The sequence below is a fragment of the Botryllus schlosseri genome, chromosome 11, assembly GCF_051294905.1.
Source record: "Botryllus schlosseri isolate E-star chromosome 11, Bs_hap1, whole genome shotgun sequence".
In the NCBI taxonomy this organism is placed as follows: Eukaryota; Metazoa; Chordata; class Ascidiacea; order Stolidobranchia; family Styelidae; genus Botryllus; species Botryllus schlosseri.
Window position 1 is genome coordinate 15,057,876 of NC_137246.1, and position 21,156 is coordinate 15,079,031.

Below are 21,156 nucleotides of genomic sequence, written 5' to 3' on the forward strand. Positions count from 1 at the left end.
GTTAGTGTCAATCATTTAGCTATGTTCTAGCGATGCATATTGTGTACAGTCGTTATCCGTGGTTCTATTATAGAATTGATAGGTCCATCTCACGTGCGGGCCGGATGTGGAAAAATGAAGTAGGCTACTTGGCGGGCAGGATAACTGAATTGATACATCGAGCGCGTATTCATCCACCTGTACACTGGTTAATCGTAATTAATATAAACTTTTTAAGTTCAAAGCGTAGAGATTAAAACAGTATTTATTGACGTAATGTACTTCAATAGCTGTCAAAGGGACATCTGTGGTCGATCGAAGTTGCGATCAGTAAGTTCTTTGAACTTTGGATGCGTGCCGGCACAAAGAAAACAAATAACTATAAAGAATAACCTACTGTCACCCATGGCCATTAGCGATGTGTCACCATAATTTGACATAACAAAAGCAGTGGAGAATTGCGGCACTGTGACCGCAGGTCATATCGTGCAAGACTAGAAACTGTCCGCGGGCCATATGTTGCCAGCCCCTGGTCTATCCTCTGACGACTGAATATGGAGGCGATGTGAATAACTCTACGTATGTGTAAGGGTCGACGAGCATCAGGGTGTGGCGCCCTAAAAGACTTGCAAGACATGAGGCTTGCAAAACTGATACAATGATGCAATTGTCAATATCCAGTTCTGCATATCACTGTCGATATCCTGCCACCGTGGATGTCCCCACTCATTGAAGATATTCTTTGGGCTTTATATTTTGTGGGCTAGATATGTGTCTGATTTCTCGATTACTCAACTTCAATAATTTTACTCCTTTTCTCTTCATTGCACAACTTCAGCTACACTTTTGAAATGACGAAATTATTGGAGTCTATTTTAAATAGATGAATGATAATAATCTATGCTTTTTAAAATGTAGTTCTGGGTGAAAGTGGTTAGTTTGTTGGGTGGAACTGGATTGTAATGAATGTTGTTGAGCGTGAAAGGCTATGGTTGCAACCGAGAACAGTAGGTTGGCTTTTCAGCTTGTCTATCCTGCAGCGTGTCGTTGCTGTAAATCTTATAACCGTTCTTACATGACATGCAATTATACTGGGAATAACTAGGAAATATCTCATGACATCAAAGCTGCTCCTGACAGAGAATGTAGCTTTTAAATGGCTTGCTGCCGAAAACGAAATAGATCAGTAGTCTAGTAACTAGACGCGCTACGCATCACTTGCACCAGACTCTTTCTCGGGGCTTTCCCTTTTAGAAAGCTCATATTCGTTGGCGTTGGCGCTTTTCCTTCCGGGAGCTTTTGTTCTTCTTTGCCAGTCGGGCACATTTGGTCATTATGGTGCAATGTTCTGGTGCGGATGGTGACGGAGTTTCAGTATACGCGGTTGGGCGATGAAGACTGTTCAGTATTCATATCTGGAAGGAGCTCGTGAACAACACAACCTCACAAGGTTCTGTACGACGTACGAGTCTCGAGTCACGCCGAGGACTTCCGGGTGTCCACGGGTCGCGCGGATGCAGTAGTGGTAAACGGGTATACCGTATCTCGTAATCGTAATATTGGAGCGATAGAGGTAACTAAATATTTATGAGTCAGCGCACAGCGAAAACGATGTTCTGGTAAGATATACAATAGATCTTAGTTTAGGTGTAAATTAATTGCAATTGGCAGGTTGCAATGAAATAACACCAGTGCATCGTCCAAAGGTAACAATCTGTACACATGGCGAATTGCGTATTGTGTGTGAATGATACGTTAGGATTCATAATAGATTCACCGTACATGCATTAAATACCCATTGCATAGCATGGAGGAGAAAAAAAACGGGGGCGCAGACTAGATGACCTCATGGGGCCGTATCGCAACTCCGTCGTCAAAGCATCTCGATGGTGCAGGCGAAAAAGAATATCAACTCTCTCTCTTTCTCTCTCTCTCTCTCATTGATGCTTTAGATACACAAGATTTTGTGCTGCTAGTGCTAACTAGCTCTTATACCAGTGTCTTTTGGATGGATCATGGATGGACATTCAAGTCGACATACAAACAATTTCTACTGAATCAATACTAGTTAGCCTACTAGTTTACCGGACCACGAACTGACATATCGATCTTGCCTTCCGACACATGCCACCTATGTCCTTCTGTATTATCTTCATTTAGTTTCATTCAGTGTGCATGCCTCCTTTTTAAATTGCCTAGGGCAGGTGGGTGTCTTATTTCGAAGACTACTCCAAGTCGTTTCGACACCTTCCTATCTTTCATTGTATCGCAGTCTCGTGGTGTGTTGAAATGATGAAATTTTTAACGATAAATTGAATTGCATTGACTAGAAAATATGAGTGAAATAGAATGGTGCTACTTGCTAGTATTGCACTGATACCGCAAATTATTTCTGTTGAGGTTAAATTTGTTTTATGATTCGTGCTTAGATTGTATCAGAATAATAGGCTACATTCTGCAAATCTTTTTGGAGTCAATTTAAATATGCAGTCAACAAGAAAAAGAAGGGCGGCAAGCTTAACTGCAGAGGCATTATGGACTATTCAGATGAACGACTCGAAAATTGCCAACAAGGAAAAACAGTCTTTTGCGAGTGACCGTAACTCAAAAACCGGCAAACTCAGCAACAAGAAAAAACGCGAAACTTCTCACAGAAAACTTTCTTCTACCGAGGAAGATAAACTGGCAGATGTAATGAGCAAAAAAAGACCTCGCACTGCTAGCAACAACCCAAAGAAAAATAAACCCATGGCGTCGGTCGTACCGGTATTGAAGAGTGTCGACCCAATGCCAGAACGGCCTGCTAAGAATATTTCAATTGCCCTGGACAACCCCCATCTCCTCCTCCTGCCAGTGTCCGTCAATGACGTCAACATGTCTCCCGTCTCCGTCCTTGCGCTGCATCCTTCCATGAACTTGAACCTTCTAAACTGTTTTGGTACATCATCCAGCCCGATAGTTAACGTTCGTTCGTTAATGCCGCGTCCTGCTTCTGAGCTGACACAACACGTACCTCATGCGAACGCGCATAACTCTGTAAGAGATTTTACAAGCGCCATATCAGGCTCTATGGAGGGACATCGCAGTGAATCGCAAACTGAACCACTGAATTTGAAACTGGGAGAAAGCTCTATCCCTAGTTTTAAAAGCTTCTTGAAAGCCAGTTCACATAATTCAACACGGATTATGTCAAAACCCATAAATGTTATGCACAAGGGAAGCGCAAATAAAGCGAGCGTTCATGGGATACGCAAAAATTTCCCTAAAATCAAAACGAAAGTGCTGAATGAACGATATGAAACGTGTTCTCCGTCGTCAGGTGGGAAAACCATTTTCTTTGTTGAGATATCATTATATTTGACACCATCTCTGGAAAGAGCGTCATATTCACCATTGCCACTTCTCATTCGGATTTACCACTTTTAAACGCAGACCGTGAGAGTGAAATGCGTATTTGCCTTTCCAAATTTTCATCATGGACTTTGTGACGTCATCTGTGATCGCTAATCGCTACGTCATAATATATCTGTGAAGTCACTTCATTTTTTTAGATATTTTCGTCTCCCTACGGAAATTTCCATCTTGGCATCAAGGCATTATGATCGACATAGACCCTCCTTAGAATTATTTCATATTTTCATAGTCACGTGTGGATTACCCATTGATTTGGTTTGGATCAGCCTGGTGTAAAAGGACAAGTACTTGACGATGTGGTGATATTATAGGAATTGAAGCATTGTGTTATGTGTCAACCTGTTGCAGTGGACTTATGCTGTATTCCAATTACCTGTAAGATGTTCAAAATTTTGGACATTGTCAATATTGACTTTTGCGACTGTGATTGAGTTTGTGTCCCGTCAAAAAGTCTGAAAGCGGCGACGTCGACTTCAACTGCCGTTACCATATTGTGTACATTCAGAATCATCTTGTTCGTCTGAATTCGACTCATTCAACGGCAAGCATAAGTCTGGCCGTGCAAGGAGAAGGTCCATAAATCTGCGTGATAAGGCGGCTCGGCCAGACGACATCCAGCCGCCAAGGTGCGCTCCCGACGATTCTCTCAACGCCGAGAACAACGCGTGGACTTGGGAAGGTCAATCGTACTGCGCAATGGTCTTCAGCATCGTAAGTTTCCGACGGACGACACATATAATGCCAATTCCGCGCGTGTTACCGTATTGCATAATATCCAGCGATCCGCAGTAACTCGCAACGTTTAAAATTTCCTTGATGAAATCGTATTGCGTTTACAAGCTGTGAGATGTGTTTCCCAACGAGGTCGCGTGTATTACACATCCGTGCACATCGCCGCGCTAGTTTCCAGTTATGTGGGATTGTAGTAAGAAACTGATCGTTTAACCCGCATGCACGTTTTACGCATAGCTTATTTAAATTATGAGATGTCACGCTTCGAGATATAATACGTGTGTCAGGTGCCGCACATGTGATTAAGCTCATTATTGTGATAAACGCGGGGACAATGTTCATCATTCAATTAGAGTATCTTCCCGCGAATTCGCGTTACGACTGTTCACGTCATTATTTTGTTATGAAATGGAAATATCGGGGACTATTTTGAACGCGTTAATAATACACGAACGTTGCGTATAGTTTAAGCTCCGAGTTAACATAATTCGGTGCTTATCAGCCGGCCACCATGCATTATGTGTATTTTGTATGCGCCGGGGAACAAAGACGGGAAGTTCGTATCTGACAGCTAATCATATCGCGCAGTTTCCTCAGCTGGCATATCTATATTAATCGAAGGCGTATTGCGGGACAGGATGTCCTATGTTGGACCGATGATGTTGTAGAAGCGATGGAGATGTGTTTGCGTAAAGTGTAACCTTATATATGAGCGTCGGTGCGAATAGGAATATCCGATCCTACAATTGCGAAATTCTATCCTCTTTGTAATGAGCCCGTGTAAAGTCATTATGCGTACGCTGAGTCGCCGTATACCTACATGACCCGGCTGTCGATTTTACTTTGTGTATATTAGATTTAGGAGTTGGACGATACGTAAACACCAGCGAATCGATCTCGTATAATATATATAATCGATTTACAATATACTCAATTACATGAGCAATACACGGGATATTTTTCAATCTCATGCTGAATTGTTTAAAATCCCGAGATATGCGTCACGCGCGCTCGCGGTTACGCCAGTCTAAACAGTGTACGCCCGGACATAGCGTGTTTTCCTTTCGTATTCAGGCGGTTAGTATGCAAATACTAGCTAAATATAATGCACCTAACCCTACTTACGCCTGGCCGTTAAATCACCTTGATAATTTGGCGACGGTGTTGGATTTCGCCGTATCGCCGATGGCTCGACGTTGCTTCAACGTGGTCACGCCCGATGGAGATTAGACGCGAGCTACTTCCATTATGACGTACCCGTGCGTTTTCCGTTCCAAATTTGGGATCATTTTGCTTTCGACGTTGTGGTAATATATTTGGTGATAGCACCTGTGTCTATGGCGTAACATGAGCTTGACAACATCTCGCGCTTGAACGTGTTAGTTAGGCGTGTTCTTAAAGTCGTTTTGGTAAAATCAATGTAATCTCAACTTGAAAATGTCCAAGTGAGGATATGAATAATGAATATCGCCTGCACTTCCACTTAGCGTTGCCTGTGCGCGCGTGATAGATATCGTAATGTCTCCCCGTGTTTTGCTCATCGCCCGTAAGTTTATCAACCTCGCATCGAGTGGCTGTTATCGACTATTACGCACAAGCAAGGCGTGTGCGAGGCTTTAGCGTTCAATGCATCATTCCGTCTGTTTTAACCGCCGTTAGTGAATGAAACGCCATGAAATTCAATTTTTCGCGCCACCTCCGCTTGTTGGGAAATACGATCGACATGTCTGGCATGTTCGCTTGCTTTATTATTATGGTAATCGATGACAAAATATCGCCAATGCGAGAGTTTGCCGTGCGTTTGACGCAGATAATTTACCGTGCGCACTCCGCAGTAATTCGTCGTAATTATACATTGCGACGGGGCCTACGATATTCAGCCCCGTAGCCCCGATGCGACTACGAAGCCCGAATTTCTAGAATCAATGTTGAACTCGCAAGGAAGCGAGTTGCGGCTTGGCTAGTTTTATGCTCATCTTCACTATCAGCCGTCTTACGCTTTGTACTAGTAAGGCTGCGCAAAATCGAGAACACGAATAATTCGATTCCAAGTCGATATATTAGCAAGCTTCGTGGACCCGAGCACCCTCTATTACTACGTCTTAACGGTCAGCATGACTTTGGAAATTCGAATATGCGGCCACACACGGAAAATTATGTCAGTCACACGTCTAGGGTTTGATTTAAAACAAAAAACAATTTAAAACGTGGCCCTCCTTTTAAACATGTTTTTTATGGTATTTTTTTTTCTCACAACGTCACGAATCTTTTATTGTGCCGTCACGGTGGATTGACATTGGCAATTCAAAATATAGGGTAAATGTGGCTCCTTCGACGGGCTTCCGACCACTGTCATAAACAGACCAAAATATCTTTATCCAGGACTACATCGTTATGCAGCATTTTTACGGTCGGCGGTCTTCATCATCATAACACCCATTCCGTACCAATGATCTATGTTCTATATCTACATGGTAAAACTGTTAAGCCGACGACGATTTCGAGGGTTTTAGTCACCCCACATTGTATACGTCCACCATATTGGGTGCAAATGGTCCGTAGGTTCATACTGCATGAGTGCATGTTCTCTAGAAGGTATTTACACAATTATGGCGTAATAAGACGAAGTTTCATAAAAAAAAACACTTTTTAAAGGCCATTTGTTTTAAAACGCCGTTTGTTTTAAATGCAACCCCTACGCACGTCATCCAAAATAATTTTGTCTTTATGACCATGACTACGGCGCAGAAATGTCGTTTCCGGGAATATTCACAGGCTTGCGCATCATGTTTTGGATGGGGATTGCTGACTTTCTATCACTCGAGGTTTCGAGGCTCTCACGGTGGGCCGAAAGCACCGAAACTATATATGTGTCTACTATGTCCTTGATTAAATAACTCTTATAGTTCGAACGGCGCGTAATTTCATTGCTCGACAAATTCGGCTCTCATTACTCGCCTACTCGGTTCGAATCTTTTATCGATTCGGATACGAGTACTCAAAGAGTCGTACCCAGAGCTAATATTAGAGTTGCCTGTGCTAGAATTAAGCGGGCTGTGTGGGCAATTTCTGATACGCTTAAAATATCAATGATCTGTATTCCTAATATAGCTCCTATTATAATCTTAGCCGTGGTGACGTGGGATGAGATGAAACTTTAGCTACGTGTCAGTTGCGAAATATGCTTCACATAACGCACGGCAAATTCATGACCATTGCGAAATCACGCGCCGACGCAACACCATAAGCATTACAGTTTGCTTCGATAACTCAGCCATCTTATCCTGCGTTTCGGTGCGTTTTGCTTTGAAACGATGTCGAGTCGTGACGGCATTTATTCATGTGTGCCTTACTTCAATCACCAACCTTATCGCCTGTCGGGTGTTATCGGCAATTTTTTAATTTTACGTTGAACTTGGTCCATCCGGTAATCCGTAGTATAGAGTAACGCTGTCCATCAATCTAAATCTGAAAGTACATGCATCATTGCGGGCGTATTTCGAATACTATATCTGTATACGACTGTGACCGGAAGTAAATTAGAGGTGTGTGCGTGTGGACTGTGGGATTGTTCCGGTTTGAATGAACAACGCGCATATAACGAAAATTACAAATACCACGATATATTGACGTAAATCTTGGTTTGATTTCAACATTGTGACGCAAATGTTTCCGAATCCGGTAGCAGCGGCCGAGCACTGACGAGGCACACATAGAGATTTATGACGTTTAGCGCGCGTTCGACATCGCGCCTCGTATATTTACCTTTTCGGCCCTTGGGATGTACAGTTAATACCGCAAAGCACAGGACATGCGCTAGCTTTTATCGATTCGAGAACTGTTTACAACGCAAACACGAACCAAACGCCGCAGTGTTCATATAATAATTATACGCAGACTATGCACTCGCCAGGATCTGTTTCCGTTTCACATACGGCAGATAATAGCGCATGCATAAAGCGGAAATTCCTATTTCTGCATGGCGTCTGCGTCGAATCTTGCCACTCTGTTATGAATTGATGTTGACTTCACACATCTTCGGTCGTTTCTACTGTCGACACTTACGGTACATCGCACGTGATAATCGTCACTTGATCACGCGACAGTTCTTGGTAATGACCAGCTAGCGAAAAAGATTTTCTCGCTATACGGCCCTTGGAGTAATGAAAGATGGTGATTCATGGTTCTGTTGTATACTCCATTTCCACCTCGCGAGGAACTAGTACTAATAAAATTCCGGGGTTGCGCTTCGTTCTATTCGTGAATTGGTTCCAAGCATTCTCGTGTAGATTCGGCGGATTCGTTTTTGCCGATCCGCACATTTGGATGCCAAATTCAGGGCACCTTTCCATGTAGTTTGGCGCAGGAAGTTTAGGTTCAATGGCACTATTTTGGCACTTTCGACTTTGTTTTTAGTGTATTAGATGGGTAACAGATTTGTGCTTTCATGTACCTCCATACAGAAGTAATTGAGGTTGTTTCATATAAATTACAACTAATTACCGAATTTAAGTAGCGGGATACTTGATGTGCCCATTGCATAAGTTAATTCCATCTGCCAACATCATTTAGTCTACTAGATATGCTTTCCCTTTCTTGAACGTACCCAGGCGAGGTCCAGATTGTGAAGTCACGTAGATAATTCGTAAGCAGGCTAATCCACTGGTAAAGGTCTGCCTGGTTTATCTTTACGCCGCTTGTGTTGTAGAATTGTTTCCTTCCGATGGGTTAACTGACGACCCTATGCAGAGTATAAATGATTTCCACCAATAAATCCGACCTTTTTTCTGTGGCCCAATTTCGGCCCAATTGAACTGTTGAACCACATTCCTCATGATATGTAGGGATATTTTGAATAATAACTATAATTTGACACAATTTTTGAGTAATTTGGCAGTAATATAGGAAACATATAAAACCCAAACACATATATTAGTATTCTTATTCCCTGTGACTAATGGAATATGGAACTGATGCACGTTCTGGTATTTGATGGGTACAGCGAGCTTGTCGGCTGTCGGTAGAGCGATAGTTTCGCATCGAAGACAGCACTGGTGTCTAACGCCGATGCCGTATTGATTTATCGCTCGCAATTCTGAAATTTGAAAGTCGATTAACGTCGCCATTCACCATTGTGAGTGATTCACAAACTTCATTTGCGTTAGTGCGCTGGAGAGTATCACAACACAGCTGTGGTACATTCTCGATAATGATTTGTCGTTTTATTACTGCTAAATTGTCGCCCTTGCGAGCATTCGAAATCGTTAAAGTAGCTCAAAGTTAGCGTCCCTCGCTTTTCACGATGATGCTCATTCCTGTGGCTTGTAGATCGAGCTCGCTTACACATTTCCAAGGAGAAACTGTAAATTTAGGTGCGGCTGATATTTTCGACACGGGATTCGTTTCGGGTCATGACGAGCGGGCTCTAAATAGGTTTGCCATCACTCGTAGTATTCTTTGACCGCATATAATGCTTATCGTGGTTTGACCGCTTCGTAATAGTTGCACCGGCGCACTTTTCAGTGAACTTGGCACTGAAATTTCTGACACTCATTCAGTGAATCATGCATCTCTTTCATAACAATAATAGTTGTTACATTTCTGAAGCCAAATTCAACAAGTACCACAAGTGCAAGTAACAAATTCACCGGTAACCTTTTCAACAAGGTATATTGATGCGTTTTTGTATTGTCATTGTCATGAATAACACCGAAGCGGAACGGTGCGTTGCGATCGAGAAATTTAGCGACGGTAGCAGAATTTCTGCCCCAACCGGCTACGTAAGATCATCGATTCTCTGGGGGTGGACATTGCAAATTCCAATCCCCAAAGGACCTTACGCCAACAGAGCGGTATCGTGCAATCCGTCAATTCTTGTACGGGTCAAGCAAACATCACCGAGCACGAATATTTGTCGTGATATTTCCGCGTTGGCGCTATACATTTTCTTGTGATACTCGTAATCCTATGCCTATCATATTCCATAACATTACCGTGTGGCCAGGCCGGATTTTGCAATTATATCATAAAAGCGGATTTCGTACGTTTTGTATAGAATAACATCACGCTATATTCGCTTGACTTTTGTTGCGTTACAGCGTCAGTTACGTTTAGGGTGAGCCAGAGCCTTATTAAGAGCCTAATACAGTTACGAGTACTTCGCCTTATATGCTGCGGACTTGAGAATTTTTCAAGAACCAATAACCCTAGTCCCTATTTCCTTGAATCAATCACCTTGAAACCGCACAATGCTATTCGGGGCTTTTCGCCGAGGTGCCCTTTCGTGTAGAGACGAATTGATCCTCTTTTGACGTCATATAACGTATTTAGTGAGCCTAGCGATGAAAAACTGTTATCGTGTCTTCGGTTCTTTTGCCAATGATATTTCGGGACTTGATTTATCTCTCTATTCAAGAATTCCACGCCCGACTGGACATTGTTTCGATTCCGCGTGGTAACGACTGTTCCCTGTATTCAAACTTTAACATGAGCATTGTGCAATAAACAAATTCGGCTGATGCTTGAAGTGGCTGCCAGTGCATTCGGCGGCCCCAAATGCTAACCTACCCTAGCCTCTAACCCGAATACACCTAGTGCATTATCAACAATTCACGCTCATGTCCAGTGAAACATTCGTTTTCGAATTTGTTAATGCAATACTGATGCATCCCTTTCATAATAATAGTAGTTATTACATTTATAATGTCAAAACCAACATGCCGAATTTACTGGTAACCTTTGAAGCCGTGTTGTTTTTGCGCTTAAACTTATCTTTGTCGCAAATTGAACTTCGAAGCCTCCGTCGAGATGCTCGTAGCTTCGTTTACTGCGGTAAGTATGCGTGGGTATTTTTAAATCGCGAAGGTGTTCACAATCCTTGCCGTAAATTGTTCAATTTGAGCGTCGCGGTCGCTAATATCATCGCCACGCGCGTCTCTTACTGTTTGTTTTGAGTTATAACGGCCCTTCAACTGCCGTCGTCATTTTGCACCTGATCGACTCACTCATTTCGTATGATACGCGATGATTGTTTCGGCTTGTAGCTCGGTTTTTTCATTGTATGTCGAACGCAAACATCAACGTTCAGAAATCGTCGGTAAGGGATCGAATCTGTGTTCGAAAGCGCCTGTGTAACAAAATGAGGCCAAGCATGCTTGACAGCGCGTAATTTCAAACTTCATTTCGGTAATTCAGTATCAGATAACATACAAATTACCATAAATACACTAATCCAAACATCAACACTACTGCGTTATCAGTGATCAAGGTTGGATGCCCGAATCACTTCGCCTTGACGTGCATCGGAAATTCGGAAAATGTCATCGCCCGGGAATACAGGTGTCCATTCATTGTAATAACGAATGAATGAATAAAAATTATTTTTGCGTTTCGCGACCTCAAACTGTTGCCCGGCATTCGAGCGCGCGAAACAATGAAAAACGACGGTTGAGCATGCGAGACTTGAGAACGTGGCTTTCAACCTAAAATGTAACCATAACGCCGAAATTAACACTTAACCAAACCCTAAATTTGGCATTAGAAATGTAATGGCTAGTATTATTTTTAATGTGATACGCATAAATATTGTAATAATATATTCGAAAATGAATGTTTCACTGCATATGAGCGTGAATTGTGATATATATGGCACTTGGTGAAATCGTCACGTGGCACATGATAATATGGTATGTATTGTATATATTAATGTAGATAGGTTAGGGTTAGTTGAGTGTTAGGAGTTATATTAGCGTTATGGGTTAAGTTAAAGTTTGAATCATCATAGGGTAATGTCGTGGTTAGGATTGGGGACCGCCGATAGTCGAATTTACTTGCGCATCTTCGCGAAAGGCGCCACCGTCGTCATTAAAGGGCCGAACGCGATGAATCTCCGGACTCGGCACGGCGTCAGATGTTCCCCTTCTCATTCCCTTTCCCGTTTTTGTCACGACTCTCGTCGCGCGAATTCACGCCCACCTATCTGCCCGCCACCAGCTATCACGTGACTGCGTTATTTTTAGAAATCAGCCCGCCCGGTCATGAGACGCTGCTATCCGAGCATGAGGCGGAAGAGCGACGGCGCTAGGTCATCGCCGACGTCACGCGACACCGACGACGTGGTGATGGTGCGCGACTGCGTCGTGATGCGCGCGGACGCGAGCGAGCAGCCGTACATCGCGAAGGTAGTCGCTATGTGGGAAGAATCGACCGGGAACATGATGATCACCCTGCTGTGGTACTACAGGTATCGTGATTACGCCGGGCTTTGTCACGTTAATTAAGCGAAGCTGGTCAAAGTTGTCATCGTTGATACACTAGTACAGGGGCTCTTGATCAGGGGTAAGCAGGCTAATTTTAAGGGGTCCATGAAAGGCCGAAGTCGAAACTACAACTATAAAACTACATTGACGTTCAATTGGTAAATCAGACCGTGGCGACGGCTAGTTAAAAGGGATGACCTCTTTTGTCATCAGGTATAGGTAAATTTAGGGGGTCCACGCAACCATCCAAAACAATTTAGGGAACCGTGCTAACAAAGGGTCAAGAAACACTACTCCAGTAGAAGTCAGGACGTACATTGTCTATACTCGTTACTCAAGTATATGGGGTTTACCTAGTACAGGGGTGGGCAAACTACGGCCCGCGGGCCGCATGCGGCCCGCCACGCCGTTTTGTGCGGCCCGCGAGAGTCTAAAGAAACTTTTTAAAAATTTTGATAAAATGCGTTCTAAAAATCGAATTAATGCAGGGACTTGATCAACTTTTTCTTATATTTCACCATGATAATTCTAAGACAGTGGTTTTCAAACTGGTGGGCGTGCCCCCTTGGGGGCGTGAAAGCATCTGAAAGGGACGCGAAGCTGAGCTCGACTGAAAAAAATTTTCGCGCTCGGCGCGATTTTCATCCAGTTCATAGTTTTTGCCATGTATTTAGTAGGGATGGTGTGAACCTCTAAAAGGTTCAGGTTCGTGTGAACGCGAACCTTTTTGAAAGGTTCTGTGTGAACACGAACGTGAACCTCATGACGTCACGGGGCGTCATATTGCTAATTCCAATCTATCCTTCAATGAAATGATAGCCTATATTAATGTACATGATACCTAGCGACGACTCGGGCAACATTACGTCACGATGCTGAAATACATATTGACGTTTTAAACGTCGCCAAATGTATCGACTGGGGCAATCAAATGATATAATAATCCCATAAAATCAATATCTTTCGTCGCTTTGCCAACAATTTTGACGAGGACTTACCAGGGAATATAAGGAAAGGAAGGGACGTAGTTTATTTTTGTCCTTGATGTTCTTGCGGCATATACACCGACTCATGATATACATACACACGATCTGCGTATATGCATACCATGAGTAGGCCTACATGATGCGCATAGGCCGTGGGGCGAGGAAGATGCAGATATAGCCTTGTAGCAGTGTTTGGATGACTCGAGTTATGACTTGACTCAAGTCAAACTCGAGTCACCTTTTTCGTATGACAGATCGGAAAATGTATTCGACGTCTGAGTACATTGATATTGAGCAGAGTGTGCAACGGGTTTCTATACTTGCTACCTATAGTAGGCCTACCCCATTAACAAGTTATACAGCAGTAGCCAACACCTCAATCGCACCGATTTGGTTTTAATGATCCAGTAAACATATGAAGTCAAGATTGACCCCATACGCCTGCTAGATTGATTAGTTGAATAAACATCATTCGCTGACTACGAGCTTATTTCGCTCGTGATATTTTGTGATTGTGGGTCAAGCTCGCAGCAGAAAGTCAATAGACATTTACAAACGGCAAGTTGGATATTTCGAGGAAACTTTTGCAACAAAGCAAGTAAAACTTTTGAGATTGTCAAGGTACATGCTCGTTTAGTGTTGATTTTGAATGCCTATAGCGCCATGCATAGAGTGGCCTGCTGATGAAATGAAATAAATTTGAACCAACGATGAAGTGAAAATTGTAATATATGAAAAAGGTTCACAGTGCAGAACCTACCAAGGTTCTGTTGTGAACGCGAACCTCTAAATTTCCGAGGTTCACACACAGAACGCGAACGTGAACCTCGCGTTCACACCATCCCTAGTATTTAGTCTGAATTACATATTTAAAATTCTCTCATCCACAGTCGTAACCTTCCACGCCATCAAACCGCCCGTTAGGTTGGCTAGCATCCTGGTTGCGTTTTGTGATATGACGATAAGGGGGCGCGAAATCTTTGACCATCATAAGGGGGCGGGGCGTGTCTTAAAAAGTTTGAGAACCACTGATCTGAGGTAAATACTTGATATCACAGCGGGATAGCTGCAACGAGATTGACATAATTTTGATCACCAGTGAGATTTCACATTCCCTACTTCATTTTTAATTATTTCAGTGATGTGCTTATAAAAAAACCGATTTGAGCGTGTCTTAGGTACATTCGTTGTCTGTATGCGTGGAATGGGGGTATTTATATTTTATCTACGCATAGTAGAAGCGTGTTTAAAGCTAACATGGTTATGATACTGTCAGCATTTTGTGTCCTGGAACTGAGCCAAAAGTGGAATTATTAAATCTATGAACAGATCACTGCTCACAGATTTATATTTCAATCCTATTCTAAGAATTGGGCCAACCGCCTTTTATCTCTATAGTTTTGACAAATCGGTTATTGAGGTCCGCCTGCCTATGAAATCTCGCCGCTATATGTTTCTGACGCGTGTACGACATCATCAAAGCAATATTTGGCTTGTGTTAAATAAGCACATATATTGTCCCCATGTCCTCACTATATCATCATATATCAATATTGCGTTTTGGTTTATAATCCCAATTTTATATAGTGCGGCCCGCAAACGAATTCAGATGTTGAATGCGGCCCGCGAGAAGTTTGCCCACCCCTGACCTAGTAAGTAGTCGTGCGCACATTTAGCTGTCGAGGCGACCAAGCGCTTGCTCAGGTGCTGCGTGTTTTCTGGTTTACATAGAGCATGTTTTGACAATCGCATTCAACCTAAACTGTAACGCTGCGACCACCGGAGAAAGAGTCATCGCTCTCGTGTATAGGCTGGCATTTGCGGTTTACCAGCATACCAGAAAGTTCCTTCACATACGGTCCACGCGCCACAACTTCACGCCTGTAATTATGCCAATCAGTAACATATAATGGAATCGAACAATAACAAATACCGTTTGCAAGAATGTTAATGATGTGGCGGAGCGTAGCGAAAAGCGAGTTAGTGGATTGGGAATTTACAATCGATTTCACGTCGAACCAGATTTATATCCGATTTACATCGTAAGCGACATGTCACCGAACTCAAATCCTTTTGCTCTGGCGGCTCTTCCGACCGCTAATTTACGCACCGAAACCAATATCGTTGTCATCAAAAATTCATAATTTGTACTTACGATGTAGTTATTCCAAATGAGCGCTCGCTTACCTAATGTCACGAGCAAGAGAGATTGTTCTCTGTCGTTGCGTTTCTCTGGCGCCACGTAGTCATGAGCAGAGGTGGTCAGCAATGAAGTACTTCTACTTCTTCGGATTACTCCAGTGTTTATGTCTTTTACTACTAATTCAGTTTTCAGTTTGTAGGCAAAACTAGGCCGAGTATAGTGTACTTACATTTTTACTATGACACTGCTACTTCTACGTATACCCACGATGGCTACTTTGACCATCGCTGGTCGTACTTTGGAATTCAATAAATATATCTTAATATATATACTTCCAAGCCTGCCAGTACGATGTCAAACTCGGAACTCGGAATATGACATCGGGCAGATCGATAATTCTCGGTTATTTGTTTCGCCGCGAAAGCGGAAATACCCACTTGTTCTCGCGCCCGTCGGATTCGACTTCCGTAACGAATTTCGCTTTCTTTCGTGAAGGCCTGAGCATACGGAAGATCCGAAAGTACACGGCCGCACCTACAACCCGAACGAGCTGTTCGCGTCCAGGCATTTGGACGAGGTTAGCGTTGCGTGCGTTGAGGAGAAAGGTTACGTTCTCACGTACAACGAGTATTGCAGGTAAGCCTGTTTTATCCGTTCTGGTTTTCGGTAATGTGCCGCGGTTACATCTTCGGGAAATCTGAATGTTTTATTGAAGCGTGTGACACTCCCGATTTGTGGGACGAGTATAACATCGTCGAAAACTGAGTAGTAGTACGTAAGGCTGCATGTGTTTGTGTCTTGGTCGGTGGCTCTCAACCATCTGTCCAGTACGGTGCAGTACCGGTCTGTTTCAAGTTTGCTACCGGTCTGCCGAAAATATCATCATTTTGTATATCACTTCCAAAACTGGAGAAGTTGGACTCTTGTTCATTATTTAGAGAAATGAAACGACAAATCCTAATTTGGAGTATATTATTGTGCATCGTGTTGTAATGCAGCTCGTTTAAGACCATGTATATGTCAAAGCTAAGAACAAAATTCGGTCAATTTCGACAGGACATGTAGCGACATTTGGAGTATAATAGACGCTAGCAAACACCCAAGTCGCATTTATTTGAAAAGGAACTCACTCAGCAATCGCAATCAGTTCGTAGTTTGTAACAGTGCCTCGTCCTGCAGAAACCTCAATAGAACCACATATATACAAATGTCTCATTCAATTGAAGTTTCTAATATTTGCATTTGGGCAAAGTCACATTTCTTTCAAAAGAAACTGAACATCAAAATCAAGATCGCGGATTTTAACAGGACTTTGCGTTGCAGAAACCGCAGTATAGTTACATATAGCACGTTCAATATCAAAACGGTAGCATTAAATCCAGTTTCCAATATTTGCTTCTGAGTTGCATGCATTCACCGTAACTACGTTTTGGGTTAATTTTGCTCAGCTAAATATATTTTGAAGTTTTACCGGCCCACAAGCTGAAAAAGGTTGAGATCCAGTGGTGTAGATGAATGTTGCTTCACGTCGGTAATATAGTTTTGGTATTTAGAGCTTCCTGGTAATGTTATGTAAGTTTCGACACTCGGTTGAGCTCGCTAATACTTTTGTGAGTTGAAAATATCAGCCTCTGGCCGAGGTGAATTATAGATTGTCTCAATTGCCCCGGTAAACGCTGGAAAAAATCTCCGCGCCCTGCGCTACTAAATTATTGAAATTTGCCCGACTCGACCGCTAACGCGGCACGTTGTTACGTCATACGACGCCAAAGTGCGCTTTACGAGTTTGACGCAAGGACTGTCGATGACTGTCATCTCTGAAAGTGTAAACGAACTCACATCGGCTTGCGTGCGGTTCTGTTATTGATCACAAACGGAATGCCAAGTCACCCGCATGCGATACCGTATCCGTACAGTGCCGAATAACGCAACTGTGTCTAATATTGAGGCTTGTCAGATCAATTAACAGCCGTTACGGTTTTCATCATAGTGTTCTCGGATATCGCTAGGGCGAGACCGTACTTGGTCCCTTCGACATCCTCCCATCTGTTCGTTACATCACTTTGTGTCTCGTGTATCGCATTGCACATTGTGTGTCTTGAGCGGAAGAAAATAATCCAAACCGCTGATCGTGCGTTCTGTTCGCTGGTATCCCAAACGGCATCGCTGGATCAACGCCGCCACATGTGTCAATAAGCCGCGCCTTTTGACCGGTGCGAATCGGTTGAATTCATGTATAAGTCGCTGGCTTCGTGTTTGATTTTAGCCATTGAGAATTGGCGAGCCTGAGATAATCCCAAGCGCAGTCACGACTCACACCAGCGCTCTCAGTTCTGCCCATCTAATAATTATTGCAAGAGTTGGCAGTATTTCTGCTCTGCTACTGTAGTCGTGAAATGTCGCTTGCCGCGCTTGTGACGACACACTACGTCACGCGATGCTCTTTATGTGAAAAGAATGTGTTCCGAATATAATTGAAAGCGGTGAAGCGTTTTGAATTCGGCTTGCCCGTTCTATGCCAGAAATTAGATAGAGCGGCGTATCGCCATTTCCTTGGCACTTCGATGAGTGAATGAATGCTTTACGCGGAAACTGTGGTCGGCGTGATGCGTTGTTGTAGTGATCAACTGTGCGTGTGCGGCTTGTAAAATATATGACTGCTTCTGCGAATCCGACGGACATAAGAGTCGTATCCTGCTGCGCGCACCCTTGTTATGTATTTAAGAACCAGGCTGTATTGGCTGATCGTTGCGGAAATGGCGGGTGAACTGAACGTAACTTGCGCGAAATAAACAATTGCTTAACGTAAAAGTGAAATCGGTGTTTTCAAAATACGAATACGAATCGAATTTTAGCTCTGTCCGTAGCTAAGTACACGTCCGTTGTCGAGTTTGGTATCAGAATGGGCGTTTAATGTTCCAGTTTCAATTCGTTATTGATTTTCCTGTTCTCAAAACACCCGAAATTGCGATAAAATAAAAAGATAGGAAGTAGTCAAAACGACTTGGAGTTATGGAGTATATAGTCTTTCAATCAATACAATCAAGCAATTTCTTCTAAATCAATACTAGCCAGTCTTCAGGATTACCGGACCACAACCTAACATCGCCCTCCGCCACATGCCACCTCATTTTGTCGCTTGCGTCTTATATTCTCTGCATTACTTTTCATTCAGTGTGCATGCCTCTTATTTACTTCGACTAGGCTAAGGTGGGTGTCTGATCTTAAAGGCTACTCCAAGTTGTTTCGACACCTTCCTATCTTTTCATTGTATCGCAGTCTTGTGATGTTTTGAAACGATGAAAATATCAATAAACCTGATTGATTGATTGAATCAGACACTCACCTTGGCCTAGCTAGACTGTGGGCATTGAGGCATGCACAATTGCACACTTAATGAAAAATAACAGGATATAACATAAAACGTCACGCAATGAAAACGATGAGGCATGTGTTGATATGTGAAGTGAAGTCTATATGTCAGGTCGTTTTCCGGTAATTAGTGTTGAATCAGTATAGAAACTGCTTGTATTTTGACTTGAATGCTGAACATTTGGTCAATGGACAATTGGACATGCTCGACTATACCGTCGGATTGCCGGTGAAATACTGTTCCACAGTCGTGGTTCGTCATACAATACTTGATATAGATTACGTAAAATCAGAATCCAACTACCGTACACGGTTATTGATTTTGAGGCTGCGTTTAATGAAATAAAACCACGATATTGCCGACGTAATTGCCACGGTTGCTATGCGCGTTGTGTCAGTTGCGATTAGATGGACACTAATGAGCGGTTGTGCGAACGTTAGTAACTTAGGTAACTCTCATTACCATGGATATCGCAGTGGTGTGTGCCGCCGTGACCGTTTCCCTTTCGGCCGAATTATTCATAGTCGTTCGCGGCTGTTTTTACATCACTTTACTCGGCAGTCGCTCGAATTTGAGGCGGTAATACTTTTCGCAGGCTGTAAGCGCTTGGTCGTAATTGCTACCTGCTAATGTTCGACACGAGGCTTGGTTACCTAATTACGAGTCTTTGAGTATTGACAAAATATCGATTTGCGAGATGTACATAATTCAACGCGATGCCCCACTGTACGCGTGACTAGCTCTGCTGCGCTGCCGTAGAAGCCAGCGAAACCGGATTCTAATTTCGAATTCCAAATACCTTTCCGTTTTTAGTTTCGTGTCCAAAGCCGCGTCCGCAATTTACCGAGTCCGGATCCGGTACATGGCTCGAATTGATTATATCAAAATCAGTGGAATTTCCGTGCCTGAATAGTAATTCAAATCCTGCTTACCAGAATTCCATCCTGCCGGTTTCGTGTTTGAAAACTTTAGTCCACACTGATCTCATGCAAGGCGCGAGGTCACGCATGAGCATTGAGCACTGATCAGGACTGCGGAGTCGGCTTACTTCACCAACTCCAGATATTTTCAATATGCCGTCTTCGGCTATGAATTAAAATCCTATTTTTACTTCAGATACCGAGCCAGCGACAGCGCTAGAGAAGATCACATCGGAGTCGACGACGGCCGGCTCGCAATTCCGACCTCGAACATCAAATCTCGCTGCAGCGTACCGCCGAACATCGACGACTCGCTGGTGTATTTCTGTCAGCGCTATTACGATATTAAGTCGCACCGTCTGCTCAAGCAGTATCCGAACCCGGCGCCGTTATATTCTGGCCACGCCGTTCGAGAGGACAAAATTTCGTCGGGTTTCGTTATGAAAGCTAGCAAGTCCTGATTGGTTTTTCGGAATGATTGGGGTCGAGTTGATAGTGAGGTATGCGTGTGCTATCTTATGCCATGTTGTTGCATATTCACGCACTGCGCCTACTGAAGACTGATATTTTCTTTCCGAAATACGGTGGGCAGTGCAATTATTTCGTTAAGGATTATGCTGTAGTGCGGTGAAGACGTGGGAATTGCGATAGAAATTCATTATCCGAAATATGACTGCTTGGCAGGTGAAATCCCATGCACCATTGTGCCCCATCCTGCCTACGCCACTGGCGGTACGGCGCATTGTTGTGGGCGGAAACATGTGATTTCACAGTTCGCGTTCACTGTTCCTGTGTGTAATTTTTATGTAATGATGGGGGCTGTTGTCAGGCTTAATCACTGTTGTCGCTATTTCTTCTCGGTTTTACGCGCAGTCCTCTGTGTTCACCTTTTTCATTGTTTTCACTTTATCAATTATTATATAACCGGTTGAATTTATCATTTCTGACCCTCCTCCCCCCCCGATTTCTGTGTTTGTGTTTGCCTCTTCATACGCAGCTCGATATCATGTGCGAGATTGTTTCGACGGGATTCAGTTCTTTGTGTGTGTGTTCAATGTTCTCGTAGTTCGGAAACATGTTTTCATCGAAAATGGGTGCAATGCACGGGCTTGTGTCTAGGAGAGCAAGCACAAATCGGTCATTCCAACGCCGTTAGTTGTTACAGAGGATGTAATCAGTACTGGCAAGATGGGGGTTCAATGCATCGTAGTACAGGTCAGTTCTGATGAGTTTGCTGTGAAACCTCGCGAGGTGATATTCGCCGTTTTTATTAATGAATTGTGAGTTTGCGACGGACAACGACATCCTGGTCACGATTTGTAGCATTTGAATAAACTAGGCAAGGTGTGTA

General features: G+C 43.3%; 1 protein-coding gene across 1 annotated transcript; it reads left to right on the forward strand.

The window, feature by feature from the left end:
- Positions 1-1,245: 1,245 nt before the first annotated feature.
- On the forward strand, positions 1,246-20,896 carry LOC145450824 (uncharacterized). The gene is made up of 5 exons (XM_080329340.1): positions 1,246-3,298; positions 3,899-4,104; positions 12,144-12,367; positions 16,008-16,148; positions 20,002-20,896. The coding sequence occupies exons 1-5, from the start codon at positions 2,464-2,466 to the stop codon at positions 20,264-20,266; spliced, it is 1,671 nt and encodes a 556-aa protein (XP_080185466.1). The 5' UTR covers positions 1,246-2,463; the 3' UTR covers positions 20,267-20,896.
- Positions 20,897-21,156: the final 260 nt, after the last annotated feature.